Source organism: Oryzias latipes, chromosome 7 (genome assembly GCF_053564925.1).
Source record: "Oryzias latipes strain Hd-rR chromosome 7, Olatipes_Hd-rR_3.1".
Taxonomy (NCBI): domain Eukaryota; kingdom Metazoa; phylum Chordata; class Actinopteri; order Beloniformes; family Adrianichthyidae; genus Oryzias; species Oryzias latipes.
This window is the reverse complement of record NC_136243.1, coordinates 27,495,495-27,509,254: the sequence shown is the minus strand read 5'-3', so window position 1 is coordinate 27,509,254 and position 13,760 is coordinate 27,495,495. Positions and strand designations below refer to the sequence as shown.

Below are 13,760 nucleotides of genomic sequence, written 5' to 3'. Positions count from 1 at the left end.
GAGACCCAGTGAGTCATGAACATCAAATTTCTCCATGCCGTGGAGAAAACCATGCAAGCTGTTTCAAATGAGATCCACCGAGGGTACATTCTCTCTCTGCTTCTCAGAATGACCAAACAGCTGAGAGAACCCACTGTATATGTTGTACAAGTGTAATAACTGAGGAAAAACAGCCACACAGCTATCTGGGTGTTTTTGTTCCTTTTCATCTTGTTCGTTCAAAAACAGCTGGTTTAAAGAGATCTGCTGGAAGGAAGACAGATGGAGCAAATTATCCTTCAGCCTTATCGTTTAGAGACCAGAAAAAAAACTTTAATTTGTCAGAATATCACCCTCAGCATTATTAAACTGTCTCACAAATCCCAATCAGCTAAAATGCAACAAAAATAAACAGTCTATCTACAAGAATAGGACAGGATGCCGCACGTTTGTCCATGAATTGCAGTTAATACTGTATACAAGTGCTGCTCCATCCTTCTGTTGAACAAAGGGGGATGAAATACGTTTTAAAATGTGTTTGCATATATATCTCTTTAATTCCTTTGATACTTATTGATGCAAATGGCTTCAAAACTACCTTAGTTGAGCAAAAACACAAGTCATCTTTTTTGTATATATAGGTTGAAACAAATTCGGAGATATAGATGTTGAGGTTCTCCTTAGGAGTGACCAGGTTAGACAGGATAAGGAACGAGTACATCAGAGGGACGGCTCATGTAGCTTGTGTTAGCGACAAAGTCAGAGAAGCCAGACTGAGATGGTTTGGACATGTTCAGAGGAGGGATAGTGGATTTATTGGTAGAAGGATGTTGGAGATGGAGCTGCCTGGCAGGAGGGCAAGAGGACGGCCAAAGAGGAGATATATGGATGTCTTAACAGAGGACATGAAGTTGGCTAATGTTAGGGTAGAAGATGTTCATGATAGAGTGAGGTAGGAAAAGGATGATTCGCTGTGGCGACCCCTGATGGGAAAAGCCGAAAGAGAAAGAAGAAGAGATGGAAACAAATTCAATGTGTAGGGGTTAACCCCCCAAAGCACGTTTGTTTTATTCAAACTGGAAGACTTAATAATAAGAGAGCTTCCCAAGTCCAGATCCACCAATGCACTGTGAGGTTTCCGTAACAGTTTGATTCATTCCTGTTTGTTATACTTGTTCTAAAAACACTGAAACCCTCACGAGACAGCAGTTAAGAGCCAAACTAGCTCGAGTCCGTTTCAAATTGAAGGAGTTGTGGCTGACACAAAGTCATAATCTCCACCCACAGACACTTTCAAAGAAGCAGAAAATGGAGCCCAAGGTGGAGGTCAGACTGTTGCGACAGTCGCGTGAGCCTCGTCTAATCCCCACTTAAAGTTTACGACTTCTCTACTTAGAAGTAATCCAATCTTGAGACGACACAAGGAGGAAATGTGTAACTGTGTCATGTCTGGCCCCAGCAAGTAACTCACCTTGTGGGAGTCTCAGGACAGACAGACTGTAGGTCACCAAAGCAATCTGGGCTAAATCTTTACTGATGTCCTTCTGCAAAAACTCCAGTATGGCTCCTAACACTTGTTCTCCTTTAGCTCGCTTGGATTGATCTGATTGGGAGAAATTTTTTAATACATTTAAAGTTTTTTATGCTGTAAAATCCCATTGTGTTTAAAAAAAAAGAGGAGATTTTATCTAAATGCAACCAAAAATTAATAATGAACTAATTTGTTTCAATTTTTAACAGACACAGCTACAGAGGGCGCCAAAAAAGTTAATTTATGGTAGCTCATGTCTGTTAAATATTTCAGTGTGAGCTTTTTCATGAATGTTTCATTGCTGGTTTGATGTGCACTGACACCCATCGCAAAAACGGAGTCCATGCAAAATGAAAGAAGAAAAGTGAGTGCGAGATATGAGCAGAACATTTGTCAGCTCTTTATCAACCCGAGGCCTTAACTCATCTGACCTGAACTCTGATTCACTCTGTCTGACAGCTTGAGACGGCCTCGCGTCCCTGAACTCGCTGACATTTCCACGCAGACCCTCAAATATGTCTTCTTCCCTGAGTGCCTTTGCTTTAGGATGGGTTCAGGGCAGCAGAGGCGTCCTGTTCTGAGGCACGGTGGCATTCCAAACTACTCTGTACCCGTTGTGGTGGCAGTGATTACTACACCATGAAAGCTTTTCATGCAGTGACGGCATGCACATTTTCTTTTCCAGCGTTGACCTTTATGTGCTTTGCCCACCATCGTGGTATGATGGGGTGTGTGTTCCGAATGACTGCAGTTTTGCAACAGCTGTTTATGAAAATGATCTGTAATTCTCTGAGTTTGACACAAAGATGTGAGATTTGAACCTTTTTACCATCGAATGTACCAAATTGTATCATTATTGTCCAGAAAATATTCCATATTTTTTATATTTGTTTCTTTGAAGAGCCACTCCAATGAAATTTGTGTTTTTGATATTTTAAACAGGCTTTTGTTGTATTTTTGTCATGATGGAGGACATAAATTAAGAAAATTAAAATTTCAAACTGTGTTCACGAGTATTTTTTCTTTATTCAAATCAGGATGAATCGACAGCAAATGACATAAATGCCGTACAAAAAAGCTCTCTTTTGTGACGCAGGAAATAAAATGGGCTGTTAAAGTCTTCCTGCTCCGCTTTATGCAGACGCAGACAAGTAGACACACCAAAGTCTTCGTTTTCCTCGCCTGCGCTTGCATCTGACTCAGAACTGTAAAGCTGGATAGCTGTGAAAACCACACGTTTTTGGATTTTAGCTAAAAACCGCATAATTGTTATTAAAAGACCACCGGAAATCCTTTTAAAATTGAATCAAAAGATGATCAGAGTGGGACTTTAAAAATGGAAAACAAATATACATATTTTTACATAAATTATTTTTTGCACAACAGAACCGTCAGATTGTTATCTTTGAATTTTTTTTAAACATTTTTTTAGTGCAATACAATTTTTATTCGAAATTGAAAAGTCAAAGCTGTTGTTTTGTTTGTTTGTTTACGTGAAGATTATTTCTCACCCACTTTTGGTTGTGTCACATCCTATTTCCCGTCCCAGCCTGCGAGTTTGCATTGCCGCTAAAAGGCTTATCATTGTATGTAGGGCAGCAGCTGTGACAGAGGGCAGTAGCACGGATGTTACCCAGCCAGAGACGTGTCCACAGTGGTCTCCAGTCAGCCGTGAGCGTGCACAGACGTAAATCTGGGTTTTAGCCTTCGGATTGCACAGCAAGACAGATCAGCTATATATATATATATATATATATATATATATATATATATATATATATATATATATATATATATATATATATATATAATAGCTGATCTGTCTTGCCGTGCACTATAGAATGAATATATAAATATAGCTATAATGGCTCTAGTTTAGAGCATAAGCATGATAGATTAGTGCTGTGGCTTTCAAAAGCACAAATCTGACTTGTTGATGAATACTTTTGTAGATCACATTCAGACAGGACACTGGACGAACCATGGAAGGTATTCGACGACATGGCAGAATTTGAGTTGCTTTTCTTGTAGATCTCCAGCAGTTTTGTCAGATGATCGTACCAAATACGTGCCACCTATAGAAAAGGAAAAAGAAGATAAGATGACCAAAATCAAAGTTAGCTTTTGAATTATAACACCCCACCAGTGCAAAGTAAAGAATCTTAACATTTACAGGTTTCATATTTTATTATTTGGGCAATCTATAACATGCTAACATCATGTAGTATTATAAAAAACACCCTATTCTAGACTCCTGCAGCGTTCTTATGTTTTGAACCTCTCCTTACGTTAAGTGAACAGGAACTGGCGATGAAGGACCCATAATGCGGGAGACCAGGCTTAGTGGCAGAAACTTAACATTTAATAAATTGACCAGAACCTGACAAAAACCTTAGGCATGACAAAAGGGATGAAAAAGCAGAACAGAGTGGATGACCTGACAAGGATGAACTAAAAACAGACACGTAAATAGACTGAGGGTGATTAACCAAATGAAGCCAAGTGTGGATAATTAACCTGAGTCAGGAGTGACTGATAGTGGAACAACGCAAAACATGACCAAGACCAAGAACACAGCTGAAAGAAAGAAAACTAAAACTACAAGAAACTAAAGCACAGGATCCTCACATTAAGTCTTAATTGAGAAATTCCATTTCTCATGTCTTAAAAGTCCCACTCCAATCAACTTTTTATCTATTCTAAAAGTCTTCCTAATTATGATTAAGCACTTTTTCGCCAAAATCTGTGTTGGACATAGTCTCTGCAGAGCGACAAGAGATCATTAAGAAAAATTGGCCTCTAAGTTGTGGCGAGACCGCTCGCAGGGAGCAACCTTGCCCCCCCCCCTTTCCCATTGCTGAGAGCTCTCCATTTACAAGCTCTCCTACGAGCCTACAGCCCCTCACAACCCCAGCCTAGCATTATCAATGCAGCAAAAATGGCCAAAAGTAATGAAGCTATACAGCCGTATAGTTTTGAGCCAGGTACCAGCTTTGGCGAGAAAGACGTGTCTGCCAGTAGATGCATCAAAATGGAGCCTGTGGCCTGCACTATGTATTTTCAATGTCACTAATAAGATCTTTGGAGAAAAAAAAAAGTTTTCATCTGCTCCTAATTCACAGCGATTTGAATAAAGAAATGCAATTTTGAGCTCAACTTACTTTATATATGTCCTCCACCATCAGAAAAATGCCAAAAGAATGTGTTAGAAGTGAAATTGTCATTGAAATGGGTCTTTAAATCTGAACGTTCCAGTCTGCTCTGATTTTTCTGGTTAAAAATGGTGAAGCATACAGCAGTTATGGGTTTGAAATTAGCCAAAGTAGCTGCCAGAATGGCCCTATGCCAATCCAATGGTTGCAAAGTGATCTATAAAAAATAGAGGAGAGCCTACAAAAAAGGCGTCTGTGAAAGTTCAGTGCCAGAATTCCCCACACATGTCTCTTTTTGAGATGGAGCTTGTAATCTTCGTCATATTTAATGTGTAGTACACAACGTACCTCCTGATACAGGGAGCGAGTCATGACCGTTTTCTTCATTTTGGCAAAAACATCAACCACAAGAAAAAGACTGCCAGCAGTGACTGTGCTGTTCACGCCAAACTCCACGGTGGCAAAGAAAATCTGTTAAAATCAGAGAAATTAGCATGTCCACACAGTAAAACATGGCTTTAATATGGTGGAAAAACTGGTTTAACTTGGAAGTAATAAAAACTAGGGGAACCGATTTGAACTATTTAAACTCTGCGCAACATATTTTAAGCAATACAAGTTTGTTGGAATCTACTGGACAAAAAAGAAAAAAACAGCATTGCATGTTCTAAACATTAAAGAGCAACATGATGCACGCTTTAGATTCCTGCTCAGTCAAACATTGACGTCATTTGCAAAGTAAAACCGGGCATCTTCCAAGTTTCCAGTTGCTGCGTGAAGGCAGCCAAAGTTCCTGTTCAGGCGCTGGAGGAGCGAGTTACGGCATTCAGGAGTCTCCAGCAGCACCCACTCCGCCTGGGACAGGAGCTCTGCTGCAAGTGCCAGATTACCCAGACCTTAAAATGTTCAGACAAACACAAAAATCCTCACAACCTGACACAGACAAATCACAAAAAAGAAGTAATTGGGAATTGTTTGAGCTGAAGAATCAGTTTGTGACGGTTTCTCACCAATGTTTGCCTCGGCAAGAAGCAGAAAAGCATGGGCCTGGTGAACAGACTGTGGGCCGTGGACATCCTCTGTGTATCGTAAGCACAAAAGGGCAGCGGGCAATGCCTCTTGGTGTTTACCCTCAAAAAGCTTGCTTTGTACCACCAGTGTGCAAATCTCAATCAGCTCCAAACCTAACTTAGTTTCCTTGTCTGACTTCAAAGAATATTACGAAACAGTTCATGGAAGTAAACCACAATTGCTCAATGGAGTCGTGCATGAACCTGTAATTTCCTTGAAATTTTATTTAATAAAAACTGATATGACATGATGTAAAAGGCTCAGACTGAGCAAAAAGAACCTGATTCTCACCAGACACTTTTTTAGCTGCACCTTAAAAGGACCAGGTTGGATCCCCTTTTGCCTTCAGAAATGCCTCAATCCTTGGTGGCATAGATTCAACAAGGAGCTGAAAACATTCCCCAGAGAATTTGGTCCATATTGACATGACAGCATCACACAGTTGCTGCAGATTTGTCGGCTGCACATGTATGATGCTCATCTCCCGTTCCACCACGTCCCAAAGGTGCTCTGTTGGGTTGAGATTTGGTGACTACAGAGACCATTTGAGTCCAGTGAACTTCTATTCCTGTTCAGGGATCCAATCTGAGATGATTCCAGCTTAATGACATGGCACGTTATCCTGCTGGAAGTAGCCGTCAGAAGATGGTCAGAAAGGGATGGACAAGGTCAGCAACAATACTCAGGTAGACTGTGGTGTTGGAACCAATTGGTACTACAGGGCCCAAAGTGTGCCAAGAAAATATCCCCACACCATTACACCACCACCACCACCAGCCTGAACTGTTGATAGAAGGCAGGATGGATCCATGCTTTCATGCTTTTGACGCCAAATTCTGAAATTCGCCAAATTTGCCATCTGAATGTCACAGCAGAAATGGAGACTCATCAGAGCAGGCAACGTTTTTCCAATCTTCTATTGTCCATTTTTGGTGAGCCTGTATGAATTGTAGCCTCAGTTTCATGTTCTTAGCTGACAGGAGTGGCACCCGCTGAGTTCTTCTGCTGCTGTAGCCCATCTGCCTCGTTCTGTAGTCAGAGTTGCTCTTCTGCAGGCCTCGGTTGTAACCAGTGGTTATTGGAGTTACTGTTACCTTTCTGTCAGCTGGAACCAGTCTGGCCTTTCTCCTCTGACCTCTGGTATCAACAATGCATTTCTGCCCATAGAACTGCCGCTCACTGGATATTTTCTCTTTTTTGGGCCATTCTCTGTGAACTCTAGAGATGGTTCTGGGTGTAAATCCCAGTAGATCAGCAGTTTCTGAAATCCTCAGACCAGACCATGCCAAGTTCAAAGTCACTTCAATCACCTTTCTTCTCCATTCTGATGCTCAAACTGGACTGCAGCAGATCGTTTTGACCATGTCTACATGCCTAAATGCATTGCTGCCATAAGATTGAAATCTGTGTTAATGAGCAAATGGACGGGTGTACCCGAGGAAGTGGCCGGTGAAAGTGTATCTGTAGAACATCATCTAATGCAACTGAGGGTCAAATATTATTCACAAAGTTAATCTTTTCAAATGTAAGGCATACATTTATACCTTTTTGAGCGATTCTCCTGTAACCCTTGTGCTATCCTATGCACTTTAACATTGGGAGTTGGGTCATCTAGACCCACTAGACAGTGCGGTAAACCTTTTTTCTTCAGTGATTTGTGATCTTCATTGGTGTCCATGGATTACATGAAAGCTTTCCACCTTTGTCATGGTAGGGAGAACATGTCAATGTAAGGGTGGGGTCAGCTAAGATAGCACAAGGGTTAAGGTGTTGGGGTCTGGTGTTTATGTGCGGATGGGAACAAACAGTTTGGAGATTCTTTCATGGATTCCCACCCAGTCGGCCCGCTGATGCTCAGCATGAGTACAGTGACAAAAGACTGTGCTGAGTCACATTCTAAAAATCTGAATAAACGCTCTTTGTGCTATCAACTGGAATTTTGTATGCAGGCAACACAGTGAAAACGACAGCACAGTTCTCAACCAAATTCTCATTGCATTCCAAAAAACAAAATATATTTAGGAAATGCCACGTGGGTGCATGGAGGTCATCTAAATTGCATGCTACTGAAAAACTGCTCTGTAATTTTGCTCATCCTACTCCCGTCTTCTGCACATTACTGTGGAAACTGCCGGGGCTTTTCATGCATATTTCTTACTATGGAGCATGTGGCTTCACTCCTGCCTTTTCACTGCCAGAGAGAGGGAGTCTGCCCACGCCTTTCATCACTACATCACTTGTGCAGCCTGTGATGTTGCAGCCAAGTTAGAAGCTCAAAGCATTCAGTCTTTTTCCAGCTAACCTCAGGTTTTAGTGTGATAAAGAATCTAATAGGAGACATAAATCCGTTGACATGGTTTGTTTTGCCGGATAATGTTACGGTTTGAATTGAATGAAAACACGTGCTTCTTATTTTTTATTCATTTAAAAGGTGGAGAGACAACATGGAGAGACAACAGGGAAGTGGCTGCAGGCTCCATGAGCTTGAGAGCACCATGCCTTTCCACAAAGGATAACCACATGCTCCTCTTCCCTGCAGTGGTGATGAAGATTACACCCTGCGTGGGACCCGTTCCTTTACAGCCAGCCCGCATCCCCGCTGCACGCTGAATGTGTAAATACCGAATGCAGAGAGGTGAAAAAAAACACATATAAACCAAGAAGCCATGTCAATGCAAAAGAATATTAATCATCACTGCGCTAATTTAATTTCCAACTGTGTCTTTATCTGAGTGCTGACGACTCTGTCACGTGACTTTTTCGCCAACGTGGACCTGAATTTTACAGGGAAATAAACACGGTTTAAGTCGCCACCTAGTGGCCAAACTGGTGGCAATTAGTCCCAATAAAATAAAATAAAATACAATAAAATAAATGAATGAAATAAATTAAAATTAAAATGTAATAAAACGGCTTAGTTAAAACGCTACTGACATTTTAATTTCTGTAAGGGCACAGTTTTACTTACCAGTAATTCATCCAGATAGATTCCATCCTAGAAGTAGGTGTAAAGGTTTTCATCTGGACTTGGTTTTAAAAGTTGAAGACGTTTCACCTCTTATCCAAAAGGCTTTGTCAAGTTTACCAGTAAAAGGTGACCTGCCACATGGCACACTGAAGGCAAGCTGGACTCTGACAAAGTTCACAGACTTTTTCATTCCTTTGGGAAATGCCAGAGGAGTTGCTTTGCATGTTTGCCCTAAATCTAAAGGCCTGTCTTCCATTACCTCTAGAAATACCAGATTAAAACTGTTTAGCAAACAACAAAAGCTAGTTTACAAAACTACCAACAGTTTAGGAAGTCAACAGTTTTCATGGTAACAATTCTGGCTCTATAGAAATATTGTATAGCATTAGATTTGAAATAATAATAATAATAATAATAATAATAATAATAATCTGTGTTATTACTAACACTTCTAATAAAAAACATTTTAACATGCTTCAAATAAATTAAAATAATTTTTCAATTACACAATGTATTTAATGCAATACACCTGATCAATTATGTATTCAGTTTTAGGAGCATCTGCTTTTTCCTGTCTAGATTAGAAAAACATAGTATGCCTACACTTGAAGTTACTTTTATTAAGTATATTAATTATTATTTTAAGTGAAGTATATTTATAACTCATCTCGTATGTCAGTGTAAAAGCTGTACATGCGACAATAAAAGCTATTCATTCATTCATTTGAGTCAAAGTGCAAGTATAGCAAGTTTACCATTGACCATGTATGAGTAGGAACCAAATACTTTTCAGACTAAATTGGAAAATTTTAAGGTTATGACATAGAGATAGTATATAAAAAGTTAATTCAAGTATACAGCCTCACTTTTTTAATTGACTAAGTAAAACTTGCGCAGTTGCAAATTATGAGGCATTCCTTGACACTCACTCTTTTCTTTGCATGTTTGGAAATGTTTGACATTTTCATGCTGTCTATTAAACAACTTAGAGATGCTTTGTATAAGTTTGCCTAAAGTTTCATATCATCCTCTTAAGACCCAAGCTCCTTTTTTATTTTGTGGTCTAAGGGCCCCAGCTTATCAGAATTATGAAACCCACAATGTGATGTCTGCGTATGTGGACGCCAGGTCTCAAGAGGTTAAGAAAAAAATATACATATATATGAATTTTTTGTTAACATTTAAGAAATAGTTTCAAACTTCAGCCACTAAACTTTTCCCAAAGGATCATGGACAACAATGTTCAGTGTTTATTCAACTTCCAAGCAAAAGAATAACAGCTTTATTTTGCTGACTCTGCTACTGTCTGGCTATTCTTATAGTTGAAAGTTCCTTTTTGTGGGGCAATAAATTCACAACTCCAGACAGGCTGTGAATGAAAAAGGAATCATAGCCACACAAATGGAAAGTGTCATACCGTGTAAAGAAATTCAAAATGTTGGCGTGTGGTGGTGGTTTGCGGTTTTTTAAAGAGGTTTCATTCACTACAGAGAGATCAGAATCTCCAAAACTGCTAATTATGGCACCAAAGACATGGGAAAGATGGACGCCGTTAGGCCTATAACACCTCATTTAGGTATTCTGACTTAAACATTTCATAGAAAGTTCAATACAATCTTAACAAGCTTAGTCAGTGTGTAAAATAAGAATATTCAATGTATTCTTTACTTAAAGAAAAACTTAAAAACAGAAAAAAACACTGCCAAAATATTTGTTTCCTGACAATCTGGACCAAAATGTGTCTAAAGTCTTATCTTGAAGGTGTACACAATACTTGCTTTGTCTTCTAAAATTAATATATAGCTACATATATAACTTTATCGGAACAAAAATATACATTTAATAATGACAAAATTTGGATGGAGAATGTAAAATTATAACATGAAGGGTCAAATACAAGCTTTGCAGTATAATTTATAGACACAATGAACCTCATTGAATCATACAAGCTTTGCTACATCATTCTTCATTTGAGTTGCTTTATTTCCAGCGCCGGTATTGATTTTTTCCCTCCCTCTGTCTCATCATTCTTTCTTGCGCAGGTGGATATAAATGATGCCACTGCACAGCAACAGAGGGACACACAGCCAGGCCAGGATGAAGCAGTAACCAAAGCGTCCCGAGCTCAGCTGCTTGGAGTCGGGGAGGATTTCCGTGACGTGGAGCGTGTAGATGAGAGCAGCAGAAAAAGCGGTCAGACCTAACAGAATAAAGCAGAAGTTTTTTTTTGCAATTTTCGATTAATTTCATTTTTTTTTTCAGTACAGTGCTCACACCAGCAGAACATGAATGGAAATATCAAAACAATAAAAAGCAAGCAAAGAGATAAGGACAAAGATATTTTCTTATTGAGATGTTGAGGGAATTGGCACTTTTATAACATAATTAAACATGCTGCTGCATGACAAATTATGATAAAATTTAAACATACATGTTCCCCTATTAAAATAATGCTAATAATAGTATGAATTATTCATTCATAAAAGCACTTTTACTATGGTAAACAGGAGGTTTTGGTGTCTTAAATGACCCACTCCAATAAAAATTTTGTTTTTGGTGTTTTTAACTCTGATGATTAAGGAAATACATTGATAAAAACAAAGAAAAGCTTTGAATATTTCTTCATTCTGATCTATCACTTGGAAAAATTGTAGTGTGAAATAGATCAAAAGATGATTTAACCTAAATTTAGAATCCAGCATTGTTTTTACTTTAGATCTTTCTCAATAATCAAAAAATAAATGTGATACCTGCAAAGACCTGACACAGCCCAGTGAAGTAGAAAAGTCCCCCCTTTGACATGGTGAACAACTGGCCCAGAAACACCAAGAAGGAAACCGAGGAGAAGACCACTGAGAGAACCATGAGCACCTGAACAGCCTGCAGCCAGTCTGTCAAAAGAAACCATTAAAATCAAACCACAAGTTTTGAGATATGTCCAAGTTCTCTCGTACATTTGACCCATTTAGATCATTTTATCTATGCTTTATTTGATTTACCTGTTTCTTTTGTAGAAGAACACAACCAAGTCTCTGTGGAGTTGTCAAACCTACAGTTGTACCATAGGTCAGAGTTTTCCATGCTGTCCCACACCCACCAGGACTACAAACAAGAGATTCCACATGATACAAAGACTCTGATATGTCACACTTTTCCCCGCCAAAGTGTGCATCACGTTGGGAAAACGTTTGCTACCTTCTCCATGGTTGCAACGAACAGCATAGCCAGTGTGATGAGATGGAGGAGGGTGATAAACATGAGCAGGTACGCCATTTTTAGGTCCCTGCTAAAAACACACAAAGTCAAAAAAAAATAAAAATATTGAAATCAGACTTCCCCAGCAGCAACGGTTATTAAAAGAATTAGGAAGGACATAGTGTAGGATGTGTTACTCAGTGCCAAAGTGAAAAGCAGAGTTGGGTAACTTTCCTGTTTTGCCTTGAAATGGAAAATGTGAGAAGCCATAGAGAGTCATACTCTGTGTTGTATAAGAGCATCTTTTAAAAGCTGGTTATTTCTGAAACGTCTCTTTGACAGATTGATGTGTTGCTTCCATACGGTCGGCAGCCGTGTAAATATTCTGGGTGGACCCTTTAAAGGAATCAAAACATTTACTCAATTAACCTCCCCGACCTTCTGAATAGTTGTTTTCATCTCACAGGGTAGATGGTCTGTAACTCTGCCACAATTTGGATTTCATTGAAATAAATCAAAGTTAAAAAAAACAAAAACTGTTATTCTCCAAAAAACTGTCTTTTAATTTGGTGAATATAAAGATTTATGCCACTGGTGGGAATAGTTCCAAATTACAATTGAATAGATACTTGACAAAACAAAGAAGGAAAGTAGAAGACATATAGAGAAAAAAGAGAGGATGAAATTATCTGTAAAGATCTGTATCTGCAGAAGCCTCCCATTTGGGTGGGTGGTGGAGTCAATTACTGCAAAATGATGTTATTCTTCTACAGCTCTTCTGACTCACAAAAGTAAAATATACAATTTTGGAAAAAGAAATGCAGTTTTTCATACGAATTTCTTTTTTTGAGTTTAAAAAACAACACACATTTGAGGAGTAAAAGGTTTCAAAACTCAGAAAAACAAAGGTGGAAATGTTTGAGAAAATAAACGCACTTGAAATTATGAGATGTTACAAAGAAATCCTAAAAATCAACATTTGAAGTGAAGATTTACTAAGACAACGAGGGATAAAAGTCAAAGAAATATCAAACTCACCTCGGATATTGCTTGTTCTCTTCAATCAGACCTCAGCAACTTGGGAGCAACTTCCAAACTCAGTACGACTTGGTCTCTTTTGGTGGTCAACACTCTTTCCAAGCTTTGCCACACCCCCTTTATTTTTCTTTTTTTCAAGTCATTCACTCTAAATTTTCCAAAGAGAACGCCCATTTCCTCTGAGCAAAACAGAGCTCCCTTATGCTCTGCCTACTGCGTCTTAGAGTGCATCAACATCCCAACAAGTCCTAAAGGAGACCCACCCATAGAAAGCTGGGGGCACACAGAACCACATGAAAGGATTTCCTCTGTAAACTGTTCGCTCTGAACCCATTAGGGGGAGACTCAACCCCATCTGCATCATGTTTCACAACTTTACAACTTTATGGAGTTAGATGGAAATAGTTTTGTTCCAATAAACTGCAAATAAAAGCAGGAATATCCGGAGGAAACTACTCAAACTAAGCTTAAGTAATATAGGACTGTGTCCTTTTGGAGTCATGGAGTTCTTTTTGACCCGGACCAGCCTGTGATTTCTCACTGAGCTCAAACATTTCTCTCATGAATCTCAACTATGAATGTCTCTTTGATGACTTACTTGCTTTGGATGTTACTTGTGACTCTTAGATCACTTTATCCTTTGTGCTATCTTAGATGACCCCACCCTTACATTGACGTGTTCTCCCTACTTTGACAAAGGTGGATAAAGGTGAAGAGGATTTCATGTAATCCATGGGCACCAGTGGGGTTCACAAATTATTGAAGAAAAAAGGTTCAGCGCACTGTCTAGTGGGTCTAGATGACCCGACTCCAAATGTTAAAGTGC

General features: G+C 39.1%; 2 protein-coding genes across 3 annotated transcripts; both read right to left on the bottom strand.

Moving 5' to 3' along the window:
* Positions 1-1,367: 1,367 nt before the first annotated feature.
* zmynd12 (zinc finger, MYND-type containing 12) lies at positions 1,368-8,957 on the bottom strand. Its single transcript, XM_078949982.1, is given in 8 exon segments — positions 1,368-1,387; positions 1,451-1,582; positions 3,492-3,585; positions 5,011-5,133; positions 5,389-5,558; positions 5,673-5,878; positions 8,819-8,882; positions 8,885-8,957. Coding segments are annotated over 8 exon segments (882 nt in total).
* A 971-nt stretch (positions 8,958-9,928) lies between these two features.
* On the bottom strand, positions 9,929-13,073 carry LOC101169697 (epithelial membrane protein 3). 2 transcript variants are annotated; one of them, XM_004070364.5, is made up of 5 exons: positions 12,935-13,073; positions 11,897-11,987; positions 11,701-11,803; positions 11,452-11,592; positions 9,929-10,901 (listed from the first exon to the last, which is right to left on the bottom strand). In XM_004070364.5, the coding sequence occupies exons 2-5, from the start codon at positions 11,972-11,974 to the stop codon at positions 10,726-10,728; spliced, it is 498 nt and encodes a 165-aa protein (XP_004070412.1). In that variant the 5' UTR covers positions 11,975-11,987; positions 12,935-13,073; the 3' UTR covers positions 9,929-10,725. The 2 variants fall into 2 exon arrangements, with proteins under 2 accessions (XP_004070412.1, XP_011475216.1); XM_011476914.4 differs by having other exon boundaries at positions 11,897-11,984; positions 12,935-13,052.
* Between the last annotated feature and the right edge of the window lie 687 nt (positions 13,074-13,760).